Below are 27,973 nucleotides of genomic sequence, written 5' to 3' on the forward strand. Positions count from 1 at the left end.
TACCAACACGATGGGGCGTGTAGCGCCACCTGTGGCTCGGGTGCACAATGTACCCCACACAATAGCTCGATTTTATTGTGTGCATGTAGGATTGGATTTCTCTGGCACCCCTGCTGGGACCCTTAGCTCGATTACCGACAGCAGTTCGATTTGGATGTGCATGTAAACGTACTGACTGAACAGAGGAGGTGGGCTGAGACACCACTTATCAGCCACCTACAATGCAGTCCTTGGCACACTTCCCAGAAAACTGAATACACATCCACACCAAGACTCAGCTGACTTCACTGATACCCCTTTTCCACCAAATCAGTTCCAGGGCTGGTTCGGGGCCAGTGCTGGTGCTGGTTCACAACTCGTTCAACTTGCGAGCCAGCTGAGATCACCCTAACGACCCTCTAGGCTACTTACACTGTTCACACCTAGCCTCTAGTGACCCTAACAACCTACAGGACAACTGAAAGGGTCAACGACCCATGTGACCTCAGCGACTCTCCTTGTTGTTTTTGGTCCATGAGAGGATAAATATCTGAAACTCCCCACTCGTCAGACAGAACTGAAGAAGCCTTTCGGATGAGAGGTGAAACGTCTTCAAGAATTTCAAGCAAGTCCAGTTGCCTTCTTTTACACCTACAGTTTACGATGATCTGGATAACTGAGAACCTTCACAGACATAAAGCCAGGGGGGAAAATGATGGAACTGAGACACACATTTAATATGCAATTTATAGCACTTCTAACACAATCCAATGTGAATCAGAATTAAAAATAAGAGCATTCTGCTAAAGGTCTGACAGAAACAGAAGCCACGCCTTCTTTAGCATGAGTGATGGGCAACTTCTTCACTGGAAGTGACAGACACACAGAAACAAAGAAATGCACAATATCAAAGAAAACTCATTTAATAATGTTTCTAAATAATAAACACAATATTTCATACACACTGTTTTGTATTGCTTTAGCTGTATTGTTATATGTTAATGTATTTAGACCTTGAGTGCATAATTAATAAATGTTCTGAGCTGGACCATAAATCCTATTAAAAGATGTGTTCATGTTTTTTTCTTGTGTTTGGCTTGTATTTTTTCTGCACAGTGCACTCGTCAGTGGAACCAGGGTGGCTCCAAGCTACATATAACGGCAAGACTGGACTCATCCCAGAGAATTACGTGGTGTTCCTCTAGCCAGGCCTGCAAGCAGACATAGCAAGTCCATGGTATCCATGGTGATCGTTGCTCCATAAAGGGACCATTTTGTACATTCATGATATACAGTATGTGAATAGCTTGAATGTGTAGTTCAAAAATGGTTATAAATACAACATTAACCACAAGTGTATATGTTTGATGTAGATATTAGAAAGTTTCTAAAAAGAATAATAATATTTTATGTTTCTTACTGTTATGCCTTTGGCTCTGTAAAGCCCTAAGGTAGATTATTTAATAACACAGCATGGATCTGACAAGTTGAACTGATAATGTGAGAAACACTGACCTGTAATGTACTATAGGTCTATGCCTCTCATAATATAGTTCAATCTCTGTGATGAAGGAGAACTTATAATTAACACACTGATTAATGTGATGGTACGGAACATGCTCGTAGTTAGTTGTTGCTTTTTTCTAACTTTTCCCTATATAACTTATCTTAGAATGTATTTTTGTGTAGCTGTTCCTGGACTTAGCCGAAGCCAGGAGTTGAGAAAGTGTATCTGAAAAATTTCCAACCCATTTCAGTACACATGTTCATTAGGGTGCATCAGTTGCCCCCTAAAAATGAAAAGTTCCTCCGATCATGATGCATTTTTGTTTTTATGTTCCTTTTGGTAAGAAAACACACTGGGTGAAATATTTTGACAAAATTCAAAAGTTTAATGGTGGCACCAGGAGCTCAAAGTTATGGAAAAAGCTGCTATTTTATGACTTTTATGACAAAATTTCGATCACTTTTCATGAAACATTATGGCACCTTTATAGAGTATACCAAATATCTTAGAAACACATTTTTAGTACATATTCTAAATATATTATCAAGCACAGTTTGAGTTTTAGCTGTTCATTGAATCATTGTTCAACTACTTTTAAACAATACAAATGTATTATGAATCACATTAATGCTTCTCAATCCCTTGCAGATGTTCTTAACATGATCTCTGGCTCACAAGAAATCAATAAATGGAGTCCAACATTGTGATTCAAACCTTACGCGAAAACATAAAATAAGCGTTTTTTGGCAAAAAATGAACCTCATGGTGCCACCATTAGACTTTTGAATATGGTCAAAAAATTTTACAGGATGTCTTTATTGGTGAAAAGGAACACCCAAACAAAAATGCATCAGATTTTATGAAAGTGAGGGCAACTGATGCACCCTAATGTTCATTTTTTTTTTCCCTTTTTCTTCTTAGTTATGCTAAACAGTCAAACAAATGTAAGAGATGCAGGACATCATTGCTTAGCTCATTGGTTCCTTAATAGCATTAATGTAGTAATTCTCAGTACTGTATTAATAATCCAGTAAATCAGTGCCACCTCTAAAGACGTGTGTGTTCAGAGAGTAGCATCCCTGCTGTGTAGCTCTAAGTACTAAATATAAGCGCAAATACTTATTACATTTACATTTTCCACTTACAGGTACAGTTACACGGTCTGTATATTCTTACATTTCATAGACATCACATTTCATCACACTGACTTTTTTTTGCCGTTTTTCATTTATTTACATGTAAAAAGACAATTTTTTACTGTAAAAATCACATCTGATTTGTATTAGAAATACAAAAACTAATGTCAAATGTAGAGTACCAGTCAAAAGTTTGGACACACCTTCTAATTCAGCGTTTTTTCTTGATTTTTATTAATAAAGACACTTCATATCTTAAAGTAATGATGGATGTCGTTTGTCTTTACTTAGTCGAGCGGTTCTTGACGTAATATGGATTATTACAGTTGTGGATGGAATAGGGCTATTAGCTGTATTTTTATTATTTACTATTTACTGTTTGATCTCAAACGCATTAAGAAGGCACGAAATTGCACTAATTAACTTTTGACAAGGCACACCTATTAATTGAAAAGCATTCCAGGTGACTACCTCATGAAGCTGGTTAAGATAATGCCAATAGTGTGCAAAGCGTCATCAAGGTACAGTAAATGGTGGCTACTTTGAAGAATCTAAACTATGAAACATTTTGTTGTAGTTTTTTAACACTTTTTTGTTTACCACATAATTCCATACATGTTCCGGATGTTATTATCATAGTTTTGATGTCTTCAGTATTGTTCTACAATGTAGAAAATAGTCAAAATACAGAAAAACGTATGAATGAGTAGGGGTGTCCAAACTTTTGACTGGTACTGTATGTTTTAATATGTGTTGCCTTGTGCTTATTGAAATAGTACTTATTTCCTTAATAGTTCTGCTGTATTTCATTTCACACTGGTTTACCATTTCAATGTACTTTAGTGGACAGGAATGATAAAAAGAGCAATGATGTAGGGAACAATGAAAAGTCTAATTTCTCCCAAAATGCCATTCTTACTGCCCCTAAAATGCCAAAATGATCAATAACCCCTTCGGACATAATGTGTACAATTGTACACATGACGTTCCCTAGCATTTTTCCTTGTGTCCAAAGGGGTTAATATTACCTCAGTATTCATTCTATATTGAAGTCCTTGAAGCTCTACATCATGCTCACCAATAGGGCATGACAAATTTTAATATATTTTGCTGAATGTGTTCATTCTCAAGTCATTTTAAGAGTCAAACATAATTCACCCAGATATGTGAACTGTCTTTATGCTTGTAGCTGTGCTGTCTTGAAGAGATCGCTTTTGTGCTGTAACTTTAAATGTTTTACAATCTAATAACTTCACAATAATGCATTTTTTTAAAATAAGAATCACCTTTTATTTTACCCAAGTATATTTGAAACAACATTTTACCCCTTGTTAAAAGCAAAATGAGAACAAAATGACCAAATAAATCAGTGTTATCTAAATCTTTTAAAATATGGTCTTAGAATTTACATGAGCTGATAAACAGGAAGTGATTGTACATATACAATAGCTATCACCCATACAGGATAGCTCATTAGCCTGCTAAGTATAAGTTGTTATAGTTTATTATATTACACATTTAAACATGTATTAAAGTGACAGTTGGCCTTTTGGCTTGAACAATCAATTCCAAAAATTATTCTAAAAAATTTTTTTTTTAAATTTAATTCTTCATTACATCTTTTTTTTAAAGCAATTGATTTAATCTGAATATCTTCAAAAGGCAAGTTAATAATACATTCGTGGTCAAACTTTAACCCGTTATCCACAAAATATTTTAATAAAATGGTCTTTTTTTTTACTTCAAAATGTTTTTAATGGAATAATTTAATGTGATATATTTTAGCAAATGTTCCTAGCTAAGAATAGTAGCATCCAAAGTAAATAGTAAAAACACATTAATTGGTTTAATGCATGAATAAGCTTGTTGGTTGTTTTATTTCCCTCAATACCCTATGGAATGTAATTATACAAACATATATCTTCGTTCCGTCAGTCCTTTTGCCTTAAATCCTGGAACAGTTTCCATCCTGATTCCAAGTATTGTTTTGTTTCTTTTATTTGAGACTATATTCTCTATTTTTTGGAGGGATATTTTTGTTTCTTTCTTTTTTTTGTAATATTGTCCTGTATTTCATGACAAGATTGTTCTTTTGAAAAGGAAAAAGATGAACAAGGATTTCTTTGTTGTTGTCTGTCTTTGAATCCTTCTCAGTGTTACTGACATTCTCCAATCTGATAAAGTTGCTATAAAGTGTTGTTATTGTTTGCTTTATTTTTTATTTCTGTAAGGCACACAAGGTAATTTAGCACTGATTGTGGAAAGGAAAAGAAATGGGAACGTGAAAGGGATACAAGAAGAAATTATTTGAACTATGAAAGTTAATGGTAATTTATAGTTTGTGCTATAAGCTCAGTCACTTTTCAGTTTAACAAATGAGAATGTTTATGTTTTTACATAAATAATGAAATATGTAACATGAACCATTTACAAAAAAAAAAATACAATGGAATTCCAAGAATTCCATTTCACATTAGACTTATAAAGATCTTCTCAGGAGATGCTCTCGATCCAATCGTATAAAACTCATACAAACTCATGTCAACAAGTTTGCGCAAGATATTATCACGTTGTACAAAAAAGGCCATGTTCATTAGAACTGGAGCACACTGGATGCTTGTATGATATGTTTACAGTGTTCATTCTTTCATCATTAGTAATTGTTTTATCCTGGTTAGCGTTGCTGTTGTTTAAATTAGGGGAGTAGAGTGAGTTGTAACGCTATCAATCACACCAGTGAGTAACTAGAGTACAGTACACTCAATCTGCACATGCTCAATAGCATCCTCAGTTTTCCAGTAAAAGAAAAGCAATTTAATCACAGTTCTGAGAAATGTATCATCAAAAGTCAGATTTCTCATCTGGAGAACATTTTGAATTGTGGTCATTTGCAAAGGAAACCAAAATAAACTAGTTTTGCTCATTGTCTAGTTGACTTTCAGTGAGCATGATTAGAAGTAAGATTTAAAAAAAAACAGTCTTGCACACACTTCTATTTCACATTATGCAAACAGACACACTGTTCAAGTTTACTGATAAGTTCAGCCATGCGATCCATGTTGTGCGACTTTTCTTCAAGAAGCTCGTAGCGCAAACTGGAAATGTCTTGCTTTATTTCCTTCAGTTCACCTGTGAAATTATCACAGTGTGAATTACTAACAATATATAAATTTCGGTTATTCACCTCAGCCAATGCCATTATAGAAAAAAAAGTATTAGATTTGAGCAAAGCAAAACCAAATATAACCTACCCTCATTGACTTCATCAGATTCTTTGTCCATTTGAGCTTTGATGATGTACCGCTTGATCAGGCGCTTCATAATCATCTGTGTAAATTTGGAAAGAATTCAAAAGACATTTTAACCAGACATGCACTGTCAGTTCATGGACATATTTAATCAAGTCCATTTCTGCAGGACTGCAGGACTACACAAGTCAGAGCTTTCTCTGCTTTTAATCCTTCTGGTGTATACACACTTGCCATTAACAGATTCCCAAAAAAGGGAAAGTTGTTTAGGGGCTCTGTTTACGCTGCCTGTCAAAACTTTACTGAATATGTTGATTGTTTCAATGTTTTATTACAGTTAACCCATTATTGGCAATTAAATAAGGAAAACAATTCCTAAATATTGGTAATTAAGTACTTAATAATCAGCTTCTGTGGGCAACATGATGGTGTAGTGGTTAGCACTGTCGCCTCACAGCAAGAAGGTTCTGGGTTTGAGCCCAGTGACCTACGGGGGCCTTTCTGTGTGGAGTTTGCATGTTCTTGTCTGCGTGGGTTTCCTCTGCATGCTCTGGTTTTCCCCAAAGACATGCAGTTAGGTTAACTAGCTACTCTAAATTGTCCATAGGTGTGTGTGTGTGTGTGTGTGTGTGTGAGAGAGAGAGAGAGAGAGTGTACAGAAAGGAACTGCTGCAATTCTGGCCAAGTCAACCAAACATGGTTCACCTCAAGCCCAGATTGGGTTTGGCAGCAATGGTAAGTCAGCCTCTCCATTCTCCGTTGTTACAGGACTCTAAACTAGAAGGGCACTTGGTAAGGTGCATACCTCCACCAAGCCACATATTCTCAACATCAAAATCAAATCACTTGAACCTAGAATAATACTAAAGCTGAACACCAAGTTTAATCAAAATCCGTTCACTACTTTTTGAGTTACATTGAGAACAGACAAAAAATATCCTGGATCCACATACGTACATATCCGGATTTGCATCAACATCTAATCAATTATTCCTAGCCCCATGGCTCACCTTTCCTCAAAATTTCATCAAAATCTGTTCATTACTTTTTGAGTTACATTGGGAGAAGACAAACAAACAAACAAATGGAGGCAAAAACATAACCTTCTCCAACAAAGTTAGCAGAGGTAGTGAGTGCTTTATTAAACTTATTTAGTGAAGCACTCAAGCCCAGAGTTGACTTAGAGTTTCTATTAAACTGCTCATTCATGAAATTATCCAATCAGCCAATCATGTGGCAGCAGCACAATGCATAAAACCATGCAAATGCAGGTCAAGAACTTCCATGAATGTCCATCCATCCATTATCTGTAGCCGCTTATCCTGTACAGGGTTGCAGGCAAGCTGGAGCCTATCCCAGCTGACTATGGGCGAGAGGCAGGGTACACCCTGGACATGTCGCCAGGTCATCGCAGGGCTGACACAGAGACAACCATTCATGGTCAATTTAGAGTCACCAATTAGCCGAACCTGCATGTCTTTGGACTGTGGGGGAAACCAGAGCACCCAGAGGAAACCCGCACAGACACAGGGAGAACATGCAAACTCCACACAGAAAGGCCCTCGTCGGCCGCTGGGCTCAAACCCAGGACCTTCTTGCTGTGAGGCAACAGTGCTAACCACTATACCACCGTGCCACCCCTTCCATTAATGTTTACCTTGGAATAGAGGGAAAAGTGTGACCTCAGTGACTTTGACCGTGTCAAAGTATTAGACACTGGATGCTTATTAAAGCACTGAATGGTCTCGCACCACAGTACCTGAGTGAACTTCTGGCTCTCTACGACCCACCATGCCTACTTAGATCAAAAGGCGCAGGCTATCTGCTGGTACCTCGTATAGTGAAGGCTACATCAGGGGGCAGAGCCTTTTCTTACAAAGCCCCACAGTTATGAAACAGCCTTCCAAGTAGTGTTCGGGAATCAGACACAGTCTCAGTGTTTAAGTCTAGGCTGAAAACATATCTGTTTAGTCAAGCCTTTTGTTAATGGTGTTTATGAGGTAAAGGTATAGATCTGGAGGGTCCTCAGACATAGAGTGTTTTGGTAAACTGGGATGTATGGATGCTGTCAGTCCCCACTCGCTTGCTCACTCGAGTTTGTTGACGGTGTAGTGGCTGCTGCTTTATGTCCCAGGGCTCCCTCATGCCTGTGTTACCTTCTGGCTCTCCCCTTTTAGTTATGCTGTCATAGTTAGTTGCCGGAGTCCCTGCTTGTACTCAGTGCAATATGTATACTGTTCCTACTTATTCAGGTGACATTGGGCATACCTAACAACCTGTGTTTTCTCTCTCTTCTCTCCCCCCCCCCCCCCCCCCCAAATCTGTCCCTCTGAGTTACATGTCGGTCCTGGGATTGAGATGCTGACCTCTTCTGCTCCTCGGACCTGCCTGATCCATCCTGGTGCCCTGTGTCTGGTTGGAGTCTCATCGCATTGCTCCTGTGGAGGGCGGCCCCATGTGAACAGTTGGGGGTCGCGCCTGGAGGACGCTCTGGACTCCTGCAGTGGTGCTTTTGTGGTTGGGGACTGCAGTTGACTTGCTGACTTTAGGACTGCAGTTGACTTGCTGACTTTGGGACTATGGTTATCATGAATGGTTTTGCGCTCGAGTTTCTGTCAGTGGGGGGTTTATAGCATCAACGAAGCTGACTTTATGTTAGGACTGTTAATGTTATAGTCATGTTGTCTGTTGTTGCCCGGATGGGGATGGGTTCCCTTTAGAGTCTGGTTCCTCTCGAGGTTTCTTCCTCATGTCGTCTGAGGGAGTTTTTCCTTGTCACCATCACCACAGGCGTGCTCATTGGGGATAGATTAGGGATAAAATTAGCTCATATTTTAAGTCATTCAAATTCTGTAAAGCTGCTTTGCAACAATGTTTATTGTTAAAAGCGCTATACAAATAAACTTGACTTGACTTGATGGTTGTTGATGCCAGATGTACTGGTTTGAGCATTACAAAAATCAGAATCAGATTCATTTTATTTCACCAAGCGCACTTGCATGTGCAAGGAATTTGTCTTTGTGCAAGGTCCAGACATATGGGGACAATTCTATACACACACACACACCAAGGTCCAAAAGGAATGTGCAAGCGTGCTTTAAAGATCAAGGTGCTGCCAGTGAAAAAAAATATTAAAGTCTTGAGAAGTGGATGTGTGAGTTAGAGTTTGTTGATATCTGCTACAATTCTTGGGAAAAAGCTGTTTAGGTGTTTATGGTTCTTGTTTTTACTGACTGGAAGCTCTTGCCAGAGAGAATTTTTTTGGAAAAGATAGTAGGTAGTGTGTCGGGTCTGTTGAAATCTTTTGTGCACACTTCCTTACTCTGGTGAAGCTATAAGTCCTGTAAGGATAGCAAGCTGCACCCAGTGGTCTTCTCAGCCATCCTGATGGTCCACTGCAGCTCAGCTTTAGCTGCACTGAACCAGACTGTTACATAATAACGTGAGGATCAACTTGATGACAGCTGTATAAAATGGTATCAATATTTTTGGTAGGTGTTTGTGCTTTTTCTTAGCTGTTACAGGAAGAAGAATCACTGCTGGGCCTTTTTGTAACAGAAGTGATGCTGTCTTCCCATTTAATGTCCTGCAACATAAGAGTGACTAGAACTATGAAGGACTCTACTGTGCTGTATGTCCAGCGTAGAGTGAGATGGAGTGAAATTTTTCTCCTAAAGTCAGTGACTAGCTCCTATCTTTTCTGTGTGTTGAGGTCCAACTTGTTTTGGCTGCACCATATTGGTAGGCATATTGCTTGGCTGACCTCTTGTCAATAAATGTACACATCATTGTTGGAAGGGCGGCATGGTGGTGTAGTAGTTAGCACTGTTGCCTCACAGCAAGAAGGTTCTGGGTTCAAGCCCAGTGGCTGACGGGGGCCTTTCTGTGTGGAGTTTGCATGTTCTCCCCGTGTCTGCGTGGGTTTCCTCTGGATGCTCCATTTTCCCTCACAGTCCAAAGACATGCAGGTTAGGCTAATTGGTGGCTCTAAATTGACCATAGGTGTGAATGTGTGAGTGGTTGTTTGTCTCTATGTGTCAGCCCTGCGATGACAACTTGTCCAGGGTGTGCCTCACCTCTTGCCCATAGTCAGCTGGGATAGGCTCCAGCTTGCCTGCAACCCTACACAGGATAAGTGATTACGGATAATGGATGGATGTATCGTTGTTGAAAAGGAGGCCAATCAGAGTGGTGCCACCTACAAAGGTAATGAGTTTAACAAACTGCTGATCTCCTGGAATTTTCATGAACAACAGTCTGTAGAGTTACTCAGAATGGTGCAAAAAACATGCAGTGAGTGGCAATTCTGGGAAGGAAATAGCTTGTTGATGAGAGAGGTCAGAGAGTGGTGAGCAGAAAAAGCATCTCAGAATGCACAAGTTGAACCTTGAGATGGCTGGGCTACAAAAAAAAAAAAGGCCAGACTGGGTTCCACTCCTGTCAGCCAAAAACAGGAATCCGAGGCTACAGTGACCACAGGTTCAATGGGCGGTTGAAGATTGGAAAAAGACCAGGTGATATTTTTCTAATCTTAACCCTTTGATGCAAAACATATGCACACCCCTTCTAATGCACAACATGGGTCAAAAATGACCCGCATTCATTTTCCAGGTTATTTCATGCTGACTGAGTTTTTCTTTGCTCTATCTTTTGAAATCAATTTATTTTATGATTGAATATTCCAAGTATTCTTTAAATATCTTGTTTTTAATTACCACAAATCATTAATTTAATTTTTTCTTTCCTATTTTATGAACAAAAATACTTTTTATATTACTGCACATGGGTCATCCAAGTGTGATTTAAAATTATATGTCTTAATACTATAATAATTTATTTCAAGTAATTACTTTAGCAGTGAATGGGGCCAGTTATTTATTTATTAACTATGTAGTTAGCTAAGCCAACTACAATAAAATTAGCGAACTAAAGTAGAATATGTCAACAGCTCGGTAGCTAATAGTAATTACTTGTAACTTTCTGACAAATAATCTACTCACTCTCAAGGTAACCTAAACATAATCAATTTTTTTCTAAGGTAATGTTAGAACAATTGAAAAACATTACTTACATGTATTAGATGGGCAAAGGGCGCTGTGCTGAGCTGTGAAATGTCTGACACAAGCACAATTCACAGTTCCCACCGAACGCTGTAGTAAATGCATGCGGGTCGTTTCTGACCCATGCGTGTAAACTTGATGTAGAATTACAAAAGCTGTGCTTGTTCATAACTTAAGAAAGGAAAAATAAAAATGATGATTTGTGCTAAACAAAAACAAGATATTTACTGCATATTTGGAAAAGTAAATGACAAAATGAATTTATTTCAAAAGTATATCATAGAAACACTCAGCCATACATGAAATAACCTGGAAAATGAATGCAGGTCGTTTTTGACCCATGTTGTGCATTAGAAGGGTAGTGATACAAAAAGGGTTTTTATTCAAAAAGTAAGAAAGGAAAAAATAAAATAAGGATGTATGATGATCAAAAACAAGTTAATTGAGGAATACCTTGAATACTGAATGATGAAATTAATTTATTGCAAAGAAATAGAAGATAAAAACTCAGCCGGGCCACTTTTGACCCATGTTTTGCATCAAAGGGTTAAACTAGTCTTCTGCTCTTTAACCCATCCACCTCAAGGTTTGACATGCTGTATGTTCTCAACACTGGGTGATAAGGAGTGCAGTGAACAGGGTAGCAATCTGCACCCATGGGGTTGATGCCTTGATACTGTGGACAGACTGAGGGTTACACTGTAGTACTTCAGGAATTAAAAAAAAAAAAAAACAGAATGAATGCCTTGAACTCTGGGAGCTTTAAGCTTATCAGGCAGTGTTTCTGAAAGGAACTAAATGCCTTTCATCCACCATGCTCTCCAGGAATCAGATATGGAACCTTGGAATCTCTTAATACCTCAATGTACAGACCGAGACAGGATGCTGTTCTGGAAGGAATGTCATTCTAGACAGCTTTTTTTGGCTGATGATCATCTCAGCATGTTGATAAGCTTGCATGCACTTATAACCAGATGGTTCTAGGGTGATTATGTGACTAAACTCAAGGTTCCTACCTAAGCTTAGGAATCTGAAACCTAAGAACCTGGTGTTTGACATCACTGTGCTACAAGGGTCAATATGCACAGCGTACCATACCATGTCTAGTATACACCTTATGAAGGCCTATCCATTATCCGTAACCACTTATCCTGTGCAGGGTCAGGGGCAAACTGGAGCCTATCCCAGCTGACTATGGGTGAGAGGGAGGGTACACCCTGGACAAGTCACCAAATCATCGCAGGGCTAACGCGTAGAGACAAACAACCATTCACACTCACATTCACACCTACGGTCAATTTACAGTAGAGCCACCAATTAACCTAACCTGCATGTCTTTGGACTGTGGGGGAAACCAAAGCACCCGGAGGAAACCCACACGGACACGGGGAGAACATGCAAACTCCACACAGAAAGGCCCCCGTCGGCCACTAGGCTCGAACCCAGAACCTTCTTGCTGTGAGGCAACAGTGCTAACCACTACACTGCCATGCCACCACCTTATGAATGTTGTGCATGAAAATCGCAGGACATTCTGTTCCTGAAATACTCAAACCAACAACCATGTCATGGTCAAAGCCACTGGCTGAGATCACATTTTCCCCCATTCTGCTGTTTGATTTAAACAGTAACTGAAGTTCTTGACCTGATTCTGCATGATTTTATGCATTGTACTGCCACCATGTGCTTTAGCCGACTACATAACTGGATAAATGAGCTGGTACAGGTTTCTTTGGCCAGTGTTTTTAAGGAATAGTCCAGCAAAAAGAATTACACGATTTCCCCATATTTCCATATTACATATTGGTGTTTGATGTTTGCTCCTTTAGTGCACTGGACCTACAAGGTTAACGTAGCTAACAAGTAGTCTGGAAGTCTGTCATACTTGAATTATTTCCAAGAATATGTGCCATAAACCACATCCACTTCTTGAGTGAAGTCACACAGACTTGCAGATGTGGTTTAGGACACTGTGTGACAGTGTAATCTATAAACAGTTAGAATGTCAGTTACAATGATTCTAGACAGACACCAACTACCTCTTGGCTGGCTACGATTGAGGGAAAGGGATCATTGTGTAAATCCGATTATGCTGCATGAACTGCATTGGAAAGCATTGAGCTGTGCAGTACTGTGGTTCACCAGAGCTTGATTTGAGAATCCTCCAGTGATAGTCATACCTGATATCGATGACTCCTCATTTTGTTGGTTTTGTTCTCCCCTAACTGTTGACCAAGAAAGCAAACAAAAGGATATTTGGAAAGTTAAACATTTATTGCAAAGTTACTTATGAATAATATTAACTGTTAAGAGAGCAATTAAGAAAAAAAAAACCTTAAAAACAGCTTTTTACTTTACACACAGTGCTTAGTGTCTATGGAAATTAGGTGCTGATGGATGTAGATAGAAAAGAGAAATTAGTTTCTCTTTAAGTAATTAGAAGGATTATGGGGGATAAGTTTGTGTACATGTCACCTCACTGAGTTCTGCTTCGTTCTTCATAATGGCTCTGTGTTTGTCGAAGAGTTTCACCAGCAGCGACTTTAAACCCAGGGCAAGGCCATACACAGACTTTGGGCTTGGTACCAGATTGAAAGGCACAGGGAGGGTTCTACCCTCTTCAAAATAGGAAAACCAGAGTTTGGCCCGGGCAAATTTCCACTCCACATCTGCATCGTCCTGCAAGCATGAAAGAGACCAGGATGTACCAAGACTACAGAGCACAGAAAGGATCATGGTAGATAAATATTTATAACTAGGGATAATAGGATAATCAGATTGGAGTAATCTTTTTAGCTAGGTAAATTACGTTTCTAAAAACAACTGATGTCAGATACTGAAGATACTGCTCCAAGACTTAATGTGAAACTGTCTTGTGAGCCGTTTTCTTGGAAGAAATATATATTATTCTTCATACACCAACTGAGATACTTTAAAGAATGTCAGGTCATAGCTTCAGATGTGTGAGAGAGCACCAGAGTGTAAATAATCAGGAATGAGTGAAAAAGTTCATTACTATAGCATAAAAGAGAAACGATTTCAGGACGGAGACTAAGAGCAGAGTTTTTCCTTGATAACTAGGTAAGGTATTTATTTGTTCTGTAATTTTAATGGGATATAAATGAATGATAGAAGATAGGCAAATTATTTGTGTCATTCCCCAGTCGAAGTTTCTGAGCTAGAGAACTCATCACTCACTTATTCCAGCTTGTCCCACTTATTTATGTTGAGTCGCTGGCATCTGGACCCTTTGATCCACATCATATTAATTACAGCACAGTTTTCCACCTGATGCCCTTCCTGCTGCAACCCTCCCATTTCCTAATCACACTTACAGACAATTTAGAGGAGCCAGTTAACCTGACTGCATGTCTTTGGGGGAAACCAGAGCACCCAGAGGAAACCCAAGCAGTCACACACAAACTCTACACAAAAAGGCCCCCATCAGCCACTGGGCTTGAACCCAGAACCTTCTTGCTGTGAGGCAACAGTGCTAACCACTACACCACCGTGCCGCCTAAGCTAGAGAACTCATGATAGCTTGAAAGTGACAAAAAGGAGGCGTTAGTGAGTTTCTCCGTATTTTTGTATTCCATACTCAGCATCATCTGAAAGCTTAATGTGCACAGTGGAGGAATCATGCAGCACAAAATGTTCCTTAGCAAGTAGTTCACAATAGCACTTGTCAACTAAAGAGGGCGAAATTCCAAAATCTTGTAACTTGGATAATTGTGACATTTTACAATTTGATCAGTTGATTAAAAGTATAAATATAACCTATACAAGTTCTAACAGATGTGACAAGGCAAACAGAAGAACAATATTTATTTGTAAGGCTGTTTCACAATCAGGGTATACTTTTCAGTTCTGCAATAATCCAAAAATCAAACCTCAGATTTTCTCTGCTGCCAAAAATAATCTTTTGAGAAATTAACTGTGCAGAATTTCCGAGCTACAGGTCATATACTGGACATGTTACTTGTGGTGAGAAGACAGCATGTAGTGTATTTCCAGAATTGAGCGAGGCACCTAACTCCCAACTACTCCCCAGGCTGCTCTGGGTATGTTGTATATCGCTCTGGATAAGAGCATCTGCTAAATGCCTATAATGTAATTTACAACCTCATCATGTGGTCAGTGTTTTCCGGAGAGGACATTTTTGATGGATAAAGGATCCTGTCGGCGGCACTTAGTTTACAAAAAAAATTCAGCTTCCACTTCAATATCTTTCTATTGTGAATGAAAGTATACATCCCAAAGTAAAACCTAGTTAGGGCAAAAAAAAAAAGCAATTCTGAATTTAACCAGTAAAATCTAAGTGTAATAATTAAAGTAGAATTAAATGAAATGACCACAAGGTCAAAACTGAGCCTGCATTTGACTTTTACAAACATGTTGATAAGCACTTACAAGAGACATTACTGTTGTAGGTAGGACTGGTGTGTCCCTGTAAAATAAGGTATAAGGAACTCCAGCATATATAGACTGGACCTCGTTGCAGGAGTTAGTTGGTGTTATTCTAAAAGAAAACCATGTTCTATTTCTATAACTGTTGGAGTTTCAAGATGCTGCGATGCTGCACATACCGTGTATCTGATGTGTAAATGTTCTGCTGAGATAAAACGTGTCCTGCATTTTACAATTCCAGAGATCACCAAAGCAAGTGAGCAACAATATCACATGACCACCGTGGATCGTGTTTGACCTACTTTTAACCAAAACAAGTCAGCATGGGCAGACATGGCGGACTCCGCTCTCCCGCCAGCTAAAAGCCAGCAGAAAAGAAAAGGAAAGCCTGCCTAGTGAGTGCAACTGCAAGATAGAGGAAGGTTAGATGATATGTCATTTTTCCGGACAAATAATTAAATCATTCTAGCTAGCACTTAGCTATCTTAGCCTTAGAATGTATGGGCTCGAGCCCACAGTAGCGAGTATGGAGTTATACACCTAATGTTTTGATCTTACAGAGAAAGAAACGATAACGCAAAAGTAGTAACAGAGAAAAGATATATTCATCTTTTGTTTCACAGATCTATTTGCGAATGTCAACCACAAATTACAAACCTGTGACTCAAAACTCTCCGAGGTCGATGCAGAGTCACAATGTTTTCCACACGTCGCCATCTTGGTGTGATGGAGTTCCATAGTTATGCGAATTAATTAAAGCTCCTCGCATTCGGCTGTTTCCATAGGGCCATACTGTTTACCTCAAGAGGGAGGAAAACGGTCCCAAAACAGAGAAAAACGACCCTCGGCACATCAAAATGATCACATCACATTTATTAAAGTGACTAATAACTACAATTAGTGCATAATTTGAGGCACAGACCTTCTCATTTTTTATTCTTTCTTGGACTTGTTCCATTCACACTTCAAGAAGGAGTTTGCAGGTTTGTATTGTACCATTATGAGGTATTTGCATTTTCTGTTGTTGCTTGAGTATTTTTATGAATTAGTGTTTGCATATTTACAGATTTTTTTTCTTTTCACTTTTACCACCTCTGATTACAAGGATGCAAAATGTCACCTTCTCTCACTCACTCTGGCTAGACATTGTTATTCTCATCATGCAGGAATGTGAAATTAAAAGAAGTGAAGTACCTCGATCTCCTGAAAGGAGCTGTTGATCATTGCAATGAGCATGTTGAGCAACACAATGACCATCGTGACATTATACACTCCATAGAGCACATAACCGGTGTTCTCGATGAACTTGTGTTTGTTGTTCACAACCACTGACTTGACCTCAGAGAGTCCAAAAATGGCCCAAAACAGTGTTTTGAAGCTTTCTTCTATTCTGTAGGATTTGTAAGAGGGACAAAAAAAGGATCAACATGGTATATACCAATTACTGTCTATGTATATCCATCCATCCATCCATCCATCCATTATCTGTAGCTGCTTATCCTGTCCTACAGGGTCGCAGGCAAGCTGGAACCTATCCCAGCTGACTATGGGCAAGAGGCGGGGTACACCCTGGACAAGTCGCCAGGTCATCGCAGGGCTGACATGTCTATGTCTCATCTCATCTCATTATCTCTAGCCTCTTTATCCTGTCCTACAGGGTCGCAGGCAAGCTGGAGCCTATCCCAGCTGACTATGGGCGAGAGGCGGGGTACACCCTGGACAAGTCGCCAGGTCATCGCAGGGCTGACATGTCTATGTATATTTTTAAAAAAAAACATGGACATTGTAACCTCTCTAAAAAGTGAAGCCACCACAGATCTAGCACGACTGCTGGCTGGCTGCAGTATAATGTATAAAACAGCCTATTTTCAATGTCACTTTTTTTTTTTCATCTAAACTGTCTTTCCATATACAGTGTCTAATTTGACCAGTTACTTTTCCCTGTACTGATATCTACAGATTTTTTCCCCAAGAAATTAGTTTTTAAAACATTATTCTATGAAATCCTAAGAAGGCATGGATACACTTGGGAATTAAGTGATTGACGGCTTCTGCGATAAACTGGAATTTGTTATTGTGAGAAGGAGGCGGGCCTAATAAAGGAGTAGGTGTACCTGGCTTCAACTCTTGCCTCTACTGCGCAGAATCTGGCTCCAAATTTGACAACATGACAGTGGAATTTTGGTTTAATTTCTATCGAAAGGAAAGGCATGGAGTCACGTTGTCCAGGGCTTCTTTTTTTTTTTTTACAGCCATTGGTACATAAACTATATTGTCTCAAATACACTGCACTATTTTTATATGGCATGTACTATATACAATACTTCCCTCTCACTGTAACAGGTAAATAACAGCCAAATAAATATAACTCTTTTTTGGAGATTATTGAGAGTATAGTGTATATTAAGACAATTAATTTATCTTAAAGTCACCTTAACATATGAGTGATTCCACGCTTATGGGTACTGAAATGGGGACATGAACTTATTTTTAAAAATTCACCTAAAACCATTTCTTTTTTTACCATCAGGTCACAAAACATGTAATCTTTAATGAATGATATGTTAAAAGATAACTTTAATTTTCTGAGATGTAATAAAAACATATTTATATGCCAAAGTCAGAACGTAACAGAAGTGTTGTGGACATATATATTCTCAATTTTAACAATGTAGAATTACTTTTTGAAACATAGGAAGGTGATGTTTTAGCAAATATAATTAATAAACATGTGTAGTAGAATAAACATACACATTCTTTCAATAAGATTAACATGGTATATAGCTAGATTGTAATTAATTTGTAACAGACGCGAGATGGACAATCGTAACAGAAGTAATGTAACAGACATCATTTTGGAACTCATAGGCTTGACTTTGGCATATAAATATGTTTTTATTACATCTCAGAAAATTAAAGTTATCTTTTAACATATCATTCATTAAAGATTACATGTTTTGTGACCTGATGGTAAAAAAAGAAATGGTTTTAGGTGAATTTTTAAAAATAAGTTCATGTCCCCATTTCAGTACCCATAAGCGTGGAATCAGTCATATATTAAAATTTGTTGTCAAATTGCTGTGGTATAAGAGGAGAACATGCTGTTATAGGAAAATAAACAAGTTCAGGTTGGGAATAGTATTTCTGCTTTACACCACCCCGTCACTGATAACAGCATCTATAACAGTGCTCGCTTGTCGTATTTTATTCCTTGCATATCTTCTCTACTACTTACGTTGTGAAAGCGTCATTCTGTTTAGCCCCCAAATAATAGGAATACAGGTTGAACATTCCGATCATGAAGGCCAGAAAGACCAGAATGAAGATCACCATGAATTTGAAGATGTCTTTTACAGTCCTTCCCAAAGAGATTTGCAGTGGTCCAAAACTCTCATTGGCTGGAAGGATATACGCAATTCGAGAGAAACTCAAAACCACCGCAATGGCATACAGCCCTTCAGAAATCAGCTGTGGATCTGATGGCAGCCAGAACAGACGAGCTAAGAAGGTAAAAGGGGGTGGGTGGGACAACATTTCATGTATTAAATGTGAATGCACTGTTTAACATTTACTCCACTTAAATGTTGGTAAAAACCAGAAGTTTTTACTCACCCAGTCTGAAGTATTCGACCTCTGGTGGTAACGTCACATTTGTTATGTCTGTGTAGTGTTCATCAACATAACTTTGTGCTTTAGATGCATGCCAGTAAGCCAGTATCCTTGTGACAAAGGAGGCTATAAAAATGGCTAACATTCCAAAATCCAACATATTCCAAGGTTCAAGGAGGTACTCTCTTGGACCCTGACACCAGATCTCTTTGCATTCAGCCCAGATCATCCCTAAAAGACAAAAAGAAAATAGCGAGTCATTTTTAGATTGTATGATTGTTTCTCAGGGTCACTGAATTTGAGTCTCAGACTGACCTATTATCCAGAAGATTATGAGCATCTCCATCCATGTGAAAGGAGTTGTTTTCATGCGGAACAGCTGGGCCGGATAGTCATGGACGGTCATATTTGGCAACAGTTTGCTCCCATCAAAGCGATCAGCTGCATTGAATACTAACAAGCCAAGGAAAATAGTGAAAGACGCTCCATGAGCCACAAACTTCAGAAAAGGGCCTCGCATAATTTTTCCCAGCTGTGGAGGAGAACAAAAAAAGTCTGATAGGGCTTTATTTGTATATTGATATACAGTATATCAATAATAATTGTGTTTAACTGTTCATTTAGCAGATCTGTTTATTTGGACTGGGTTTATATTATATCTATTTCACATATATTTATTTCACATGAAGTCACATGATAAGCTATTTTAAGCACTGCTATTTTAATTATCATGAGAACTCTAAAGGACATCTTTAAAAAAAAAAAAAAAGACTGTATTAGGAGGCCTATAAGTGAAAAAACACATTAACAAACCAAAAAGATGACAATCACAAATCCAATAGTTAAATAAAAAACACCATAGCAAATTCAGAAACATGACAACGAGTCTGAAACATGAAAATGTTTTCATGTGACGTGACTTATGTTATTATCGTGAGGAGTAATTCTTTCTTCTGAATAACCCAGCTTTCTTTAGGGTGAAGATAGACTGATAGCATATCTAAAAAGATGAATGCATCATTCGTCATTTAGGCTCATTTCCTTTTCCAGAAAACTGCTCTCCATTTTCCAGCTCTCCATTTTCTGCCCTTTTTTAGAATGAGGAATAAGGACAGAGCCTTTCTGTTCGGAGTACATTTTGATGCGTTTCTGAATTTGTTGTTAAGTTTCTGTATTTGATGTTGTCTTTTTGAATTTGCTGTTATACGATTTTGAAGGAGATTTTGTTATTGCCTTTTTTTTTTTTTTTGGCTGTTGCCATTTTGGTTTATTAATGTGTTTTGCTCTTACAAGCCATAACACTTAATGCTCAATGGATCATTTCAATCACAGAGTAACCTCTGAGTATAACCCCATTTCCAGAAAAGTTGGGATATTTTCCAAAATATTTCGGATATTTTCCAAAATGCAATAAAAATAAAAATATGTGATTTGTTAATTCATGTGAACCTTTATTTAACTGACAAAAGTACAAAGAAAAAATTTTCAATAGTTTTACTGACCAACTTACTGTAATTGTATTTTGCAAATATCAGTGAAGTTAAAATTTGATGCCTGCAACACACTCAAAAAAAGTTGGGACAGAGGCAAAATAAGACTGAAAAGTTCATAGGATTTTCAAGTAACACTATTTTGGAAGATTCTACAATAAGCAGGTTAATTGGTAACATCATTGGGTATAAAAGGAGCAGCACCAAAGGCTCAGTCTTTACAAGCAAGGATATGTTGTGGCTCACTCCTTTGTACCAAAATTCATGAGAGAATTGTCAGGCAATTCAAAAAGAACATTTCTCAGTGCAAGATTTTCAGTCTTTCAAAATTTACAGTACATAATATTGTGAAAAGATTCAGGGAATTCAGAGACATCTCAGTGCGTAAAGGTCAAGGTTGGAAACCACTGATGAATGTGCATGACCTTCGAGCCCTGTCATGCTAACGTGACAAATGGGCTTGGGAGGACTTTGGAAAACTGTTGTCACTTGACACAGTCTGCCGCTGCATCCAGAAATGCAACATGAAACTATTACGCAAGGAAGAAGCCATTCATCAATTCTATGCAGAAACAATGCTGATTTCTCTGGGCCCGAACTCATCTCAGATGGACCAAAAGACAGTAGAAATTTGTGTGCTGTGGTCAGATGAGTCCACATTTCAGCTTGTTTTCAGGAAAACTGGACATTGAGTTCTCAGTACCAAAGGTGAACATGACCAACCAGTTCGTTATCAGAGAAAAGTGCAAAAGCCAGCATCTGTGATGGTACGGGGTGCATCAGTGCCCACGACATGGATGAGTTGCATATGTGTGAAGGTATCATTGATACATTGGGGCATATATTGGGATTTTAGAGAGACATATTCATCGAGGCAACGTCTCTTCCCAGGAAATCCATGCTTATTTCAGCAGGACAATGCCAAGCCTCATTCTGCACAAGCTACAACAATGTGGCTTCGTAGACACAGAGTGCATGTGCTTGACTGGCCTGCTGCCAGTCCAGATCTGTTTCCTATTGAGAATGTATGTGGCATCATGAAGAGGAGAATCAGACAACAGAGACCACAGACTGTTGAGCAGCTGAAATCTTGTCTCAAACAAGAATGAACAAAAATTCTAATTGCAAAACAATTAGTATCCTCAGATCACATACAGAAAGGTAATGTAACACAATGGTAATAATGCCTCTGTCCCAACTTTTTTTGACTGTGTTGCAGGCATCAAATTCTAATTTCATTTATATTTACAAAATACAATTAAGTTGGTCAGTAAAACTACTGAAAATCTTTTTTTTTTTACTTTTGTCAGTTAAATAAAGTTTCACACAAATTAATAAATCGAATTTTTGTTTTTATTGCATTTTGAAAAATATCCCAACTTTTCTGGAAATGGGGTTGTATTTAATTATGACTTCACTAACCTTACTACAAGGTGCCACCAAGTATATGATGGATAAGAAGGGCAGTCCTATTGCAACACCCAGGACCACCAAAAACTTGATGGCTGTGGTCTGCTGTCTCAATTCAGACAGATTCTCATACCAGATTGAGAGGAGCTGCTGCTGGCAATTAGGATGTGCAACAAACTGTTTCACACACACACAAAATAAATAAATAAATAAATAAATAAATAAATAACAGCATTCAGGATTCAAAAATGCCAAACACTGTTCGCAGCAAAACTGGAACAAATATGCATATAAGTGTAAATTGTCCATATCTGATTAGAAATACTGAAAGGAAATGAGCCAGTTAAGACAAAACTATGTCAGAATTTTCTCCCTGATGAATCACTCAGGACTTTAGAAGCTGAAGTGTTGTTTATAACTGTTTACAATCGTACTAGCCATATAATAGCTGCCAGTGTTTATATGCTAGTGTGCTTTTTTTCTGTATATAGACGCCAAATTTTCAACAACCATAGTTGCTAATACATTTTGCTAATACATGTTTCAGAAACAGGCATCATCACCTTTGATGAACACTTGTGATTTATACCATGGATATACAAAGCTACTAAGTGGTCAGTAATAAAGCCTTTGCGGGTTATGACATGGTCACAGGAGTGTGTGATAAAGTGACAATTCAAAACACTATTTCCAGCAGGTAAAACATTAAATCAGCATCTTAACTTGTAATTCTGATGAAATCATACAGGCTGGATGGTTTCAGTGTCTGATCACACCTCATACACTCCATTACACATCCTCTCTGAGAAAAACAAAAATGTTTATCTTCTACCAAAGTTTAAAAGGCGTTTCACTCTTTTCAGGAAAGTGAGTTATAAGTTAATGGCTGTCCTGATCTGAATGACCTGACAAACAACAGACTTGTGATTTGAGCATCACTACTATTTTACAACCATTTTGGAGATTTGTGGTTGTATGACCAACCACAAATCTCCAAATTATATATATGAAAAGCTACAATATTTATTTGTAAAAGGGATTGTTGCATTCTCGATTCTGATTGGTTAAAAAAAATGTTAACAGTAGCTCTGATAAATCACAGGTTTATATTAATGTACTTGTTCACATGTTATTGTTTCTATAGTAATAACTTACACAGGGCATTTTCTGACAGAAGCTTCACATAACAGATTCATTTTTGGAAGGAGCCTCCAGTTTTAGTACTTTGTAGCAGGTTTATATTTTCAGCTTTAAATTTTCAGACACGATAGTTTTCAGGACAGAGGACTTTGTGGTTGCTTGGTAACCTGACATTCTGCATTTTTTTTTTTAAATCTCAAAAGTGAGTGAATGACTGTTTATAGCTGCTATAACAAATAATAACAGGAACTAACATGTTTCATGGACATTCCACAAAATGAAACTGTAGGAAAACTAGAAGGGGGCGGCATGGTGGTGTAGTGGTTAGCACTGTCACCTCACAGCAAGAAGGTTCTGGGTTCGAGCCTAGTGGCCAATGGGGGCCTTTCTGTGTGGAGTTTGCATGTTCTCCCCGTGTCTGCATGGGTTTCCTCCAGGTGCTCCAGTTTCCCCCACAGTCCAAAGACATGCAGGTTAGGCTAATTGGTGGCTCTAAATTGACCGTAGGTGTGAATGGGAGTGTGAATGGTTGTTTGTCTCTATGTGTCAGCCCTGTGATGTTCTGGCGACTTGTCTAGGGTGTACCCTGCCCCTCGCCCATAGTCAGCTGGGATAGGCTCCAGCTTACCTGCGACCCTGCACAGGATAAGCAGTTATGGATAATGGACCGATGGAAAACTAGAAGGGCACTCGGTAGAGTGCATTCCTCCACCAAGCCACATTCGGATTTGCATCAAAATCTAATCAATTGTTCCTTGTCCCATAGCTCAACATTTTTCAAAATTTCATGAAAATCTGTTCACTACCTTTTGAGTTACAGTGGAAACAAACAAACAAACAAACAAACAAACAAACAGAGACAAAAACATAACCTCCTCCTACAAAGTTGGTGGAAGTAATTATCAATTTTGGGGTGGTAACAGTATCCCGTCTTCACATAACATTACAACCCTATTATTTTCCTGTGACAAAATCTCCTGAATGTTCAGAATGTTTTACTCCTTACATATTTTTTTTCCTAAAAATGATTTTGCTTGCAGAAATACTACCCATCTCTGAATTTAGTCCATAGTGTGCCACTTTACCTTTTTAAGTTCATACTTTATTGCAAGGTTCAGTCGCTTGAGACTTGGTCGGCCAGGTAGTTCAGAGCTCTCATCTACTTCGCCGTTCAAAATGGCTTCCACTTCCTCTGTGTTCCGACACAGATCCAGAAGTCCAACTACAAAGCTTTTGCATTGCATAGAGAGTTTCCTATAATCATTCTTAGGAAAGCGGTCAATAAAAGACACCATTTAGTAAAGCAGAAATAGATTGTCAAATATTTCTATGTTGTATATATAATATTAGACATACCTTGAATTCCTTCTCAATATTTGCCAAACAGGCAAGTTCATTGCTGAGCTCTAAAGCAGCCAGCACTGGATCTTCATTGGACAGAGAGAGGTACGCTGGACTGGCCAGGCCTCTGTAGGCATTGATACGTGAACATGAGTGACTGAATGAATCGTATTTCTGATGGTAATTGCAGGTGTCACAGGTACAGAAATAGTCATGTGGTTGCTCAATACGAGCCCCTCTAGTCAGCAGGATGTGGACGACCTCATACTCGTGGCAGTGAGATGCCAGGATGATCGGTGTGATGTCATGAGAAAAGCGAGTCCCGTCTTCGTCATATGCAAAGAAGTCATCATGCATTGCTGCCTCTCTTGGGCTGGCGGTTAATCTCCTGGAGTCAGCAAAGGCCTTGTGACTCAGGAGAGCCTCAACAATCCGTATGTAGCCTTTGCTTATAGCTAAAAGGAGTGCATCGCCAATCCGAGACAAGTTGTCCTTCTTTAACAGAAGTTCCGTAACCTCAAGATGTTCGTTCGCTACTGCTATCTGTAAGGCATTCTGGCCCATATAATCCACACAGTTCACATCCAGCCCAGGAATCTCCTCAAGCATTCGCCGCACTACAGGGATGTTTCCATACTCAGCAGCATCAAGGAACCGCTCCTCCACAGGTGTCAGGCTGTTGGGATGCGCATTGAACATATAGGCTGCCCCTCGTGAGGCCTGCTTTCTGCTCTTGGCCACAATCTGCCGAGTCTGATGTGTGCAATCACTAAAAAGGAATAAACATGTCATATAAGTAAAAGTATGTATATAATTGGAAATACTGTAGCAAGTAGGGGGTGGCATAGTGGTGTAGTGGTTAGCGCTGTCGCCTCACAGCAAGAAGGTCCTGGGTTCAAGCCCAGTGGTCAGCAGGGGCCTTTCTGTGTGGAGTTTGCATGTTCTCCCCGTGTCTGCGTGGGTTTCCTCCGGGTGCTCTGGTTTCCCCCACAGTCCAAAGACATGCAGGTTAGGTTAACTGGTGACTCTAAATTGACTGTAGGTGTGAATGTGAGTGTGAATGGTTGTTTGTCTCTGTCTGTCAGCCCTGCGATAATCTGGCGACCTGTCCAGGGTGTACCCCGCTTCTTGCCTGTAGTCAGCTGGGATAGGCTCCAGCTTGCCTGCGACCCTGTAGAACAGTGGCTACAGATAGTGGATGGATGGATGTAGCAAGTAGACAGAATAGTTCCATTGTTATACAAAAACTAGAATTTATGGCAATAATTTGAGGAGTAAGTTACTGCAATGTTCATAATCGCTGTCAAATGGGTGTCAGATGATTACTAAGAAATCAACTGGCTGCAAGATTATTATGTAATAAAACAAATGAAACACCTGGGGTGTGCTGTTATAGGGAAATAATCAACCATAGGGTGGTGGGATGCAGCCGGTTGTAATGTGGAGTTACTGCTACCACCCCAAAGTTGATTATTTTCCCATAACAGCATGTTCTTAAAAGTTTTATTCATTTTAAGCCACAGCGATTGGCTAATTATTACATTTTCAGTTATAAAATAAGGGGAGGTATATTTAATCCTTTTATAGCTACATTTATAGTTATGTACTGTAATATCTACAAAACAAGCTGGTTCTTGTTATTACTTACATTGTGATTTGCCTTGCAGCCAGAACTACTGTCAGAGCTGCTGTTTTAGAAAATTAATCAAGCGCATCTGACCAATCAGATTTAAGAATTCAATAGCTCTGTGGTTGAAATTGCTTTTATTATTAATTTGCAGGGCGGCACGGTGGTGTAGTGGTTAGCGCTGTCGCCTCACAGCAAGAAGGTCCGGGTTCGAGCCCCGTGGCTGGCGAGGGCCTTTCTGTGTGGAGTTTGCATGTTCTCCCCTTGTCCGCGTGGGTTTCCTCCGGGTGCTCTGGTTTCCCCCACAGTCCAAAGACATGCAGGTTAGGTTAACTGGTGACTCTAAATTGACCGTAGGTGTGAATGTGAGTGTGAATGGTTGTCTGTGTCTATGTGTCAGCCCTGTGATGACCTGGCGACTTGTCCAGGGTGTACCCCGCCTTTCGCCTGTAGTCAGCTGGGATAGGCTCCAGCTTGCCTGCGACCCTGTAGAACAGGATAAAGCGGCTAGAGATAATGAGATGAGATGAGATTAATTTGCAGTCGTCATGTTTCTCGTAGCTGGTGGGTATTGTAAAAAAAAAAAGTTCTCTTATTAGGTCATCTGGCTTACACAAATTTGAGACCATGCAACATCTATGTCCTCTCTGTGCATTTTTTTTACTTTAAATTTTTATGGTTTTGACCAAATGTTCCATTCCTGATTCTTCACCAGTCTTCACTAGCTCCCAGGAGAAATATTCACGCAAACAGTATGGCTTTATCATTTAATCAGGCTAAGCCAAGCATCTTTTACTGTATTTTTCAATTTGAAGAGTTCATACTGCTTCAGCACGGATATTTTTCCCAGATATGGTTCTACTAACATACTTACAATCTATATATCATATACAGTACCATATGATAATATTTGAACCAACATGATTTTTATACTGTTTAAAATAATAAGATCTTTCTTCTATTGCATGTATCGCATCATCGTTTCTGCTTTTGAAGTAATACGGTATATTATACCACATGAGCGCCACACAGAAAATGATAGATTTTCAAATTTCGCAAAAAGAAGTTTTAATTAATAAAACTACGTATATAAGGAATATTAGAAAGTCCTCGTGCACATTTGCTTGTGAATTGGTGAAAGATTTTTCAGATGAATTAATTTTATTAAACAGCTCAAATCGAATAAACCTCCAGCTTCTTGAAGTCACCACTTCAAACAGACACTTATATTAATGGTGCTTTTACAAAACATGTAAAGCTTTGGATTATAGACCCTTACATCATGTTTTAAGGATGCTTCCCTTTTATGACTTTGGCATTTGATCTTCTGCTTGTTATATAAACTAGGTTTTAGACCATATTTAGTTACTCCAGGAGAGAAGAGCTAAACTGGATAAAAATGAATTATACAATCATAAATTAAAAATCCTAAGAGCAATATAAATTCAGAGTAATCATGACATTAAAGTTATATTTTTGCCCACTAAATCACTGGAGAAAACTCACCTATAGTGATGTCCATAATAGCCATAACAGTCATCACCGAATTCAGAATTCACCAGTAGACTGTCTTTACTTCTGTTCCTCTTTCCATTGGCATGTAATTCTGATTTATTTTTTTCTTCCAAAACAGGTCTCCTTTGATTCATTTTTCCAATTCAAGCAATAAATTCAAACGCCGGTAAGGCACTGTTAGCTACCAGTACTCATAATCCAAACATCCAGCAGTAATGGATAGACTGTGTGCTACTCTCGGACAAAACACCTTCTTCTACAGTCCTCGTCTCTGCTCCTGTTTAAAACTTGAGGTAATACAGAGTATCTAGGAATTTTGGCAGTGTGGCAGCATCTTCAATCCTTTGGCAACAAACAAGGCATTTAACAATCTTTGCTTGTTCAAGATAATCCTCTGTTTATGTTCTATAATTAACACAAGACTCAGCATTGTTCCTTTTTTCCACACAAATGCATCTCTTCTAGAAAATAACTTCAAGATTACTTACAAGTGACATTTTTATA

General features: G+C 38.7%; 2 protein-coding genes across 2 annotated transcripts in view; one reads left to right on the top strand and one right to left on the bottom strand.

Annotated features, from left to right (window-relative positions):
* arhgap42a (Rho GTPase activating protein 42a) overlaps nucleotides 1-4,815 on the top strand; it is a 111,021-nt gene extending 106,206 nt beyond the window's left edge. Inside the window, exon 24 of the mRNA XM_060936107.1 lies at nucleotides 1,096-4,815. Coding sequence (XP_060792090.1) covers nucleotides 1,096-1,184 — 89 coding nt within the window. The 3' untranslated portion in view covers nucleotides 1,185-4,815. The remainder of the gene's footprint in view (nucleotides 1-1,095) is intronic.
* Nucleotides 4,816-5,101: 286 nt separating this feature from the next.
* trpc6a (transient receptor potential cation channel, subfamily C, member 6a) lies at nucleotides 5,102-27,918 on the bottom strand. Its single transcript, XM_060936108.1, has 12 exons — nucleotides 27,461-27,918; nucleotides 24,343-25,096; nucleotides 24,072-24,251; nucleotides 21,859-22,023; nucleotides 19,262-19,478; nucleotides 18,950-19,177; nucleotides 18,573-18,837; nucleotides 16,532-16,727; nucleotides 13,406-13,609; nucleotides 13,111-13,155; nucleotides 5,874-5,949; nucleotides 5,102-5,751 (listed from the first exon to the last, which is right to left on the bottom strand). Exons 1-12 carry the CDS (start codon nucleotides 27,601-27,603, stop codon nucleotides 5,615-5,617), a joined length of 2,610 nt encoding a protein of 869 aa, XP_060792091.1. The 5' UTR covers nucleotides 27,604-27,918; the 3' UTR covers nucleotides 5,102-5,614.
* Between the last annotated feature and the right edge of the window lie 55 nt (nucleotides 27,919-27,973).

Source organism: Neoarius graeffei, chromosome 12, assembly GCF_027579695.1.
Source record: "Neoarius graeffei isolate fNeoGra1 chromosome 12, fNeoGra1.pri, whole genome shotgun sequence".
Classification (NCBI taxonomy): domain Eukaryota; kingdom Metazoa; phylum Chordata; class Actinopteri; order Siluriformes; family Ariidae; genus Neoarius; species Neoarius graeffei.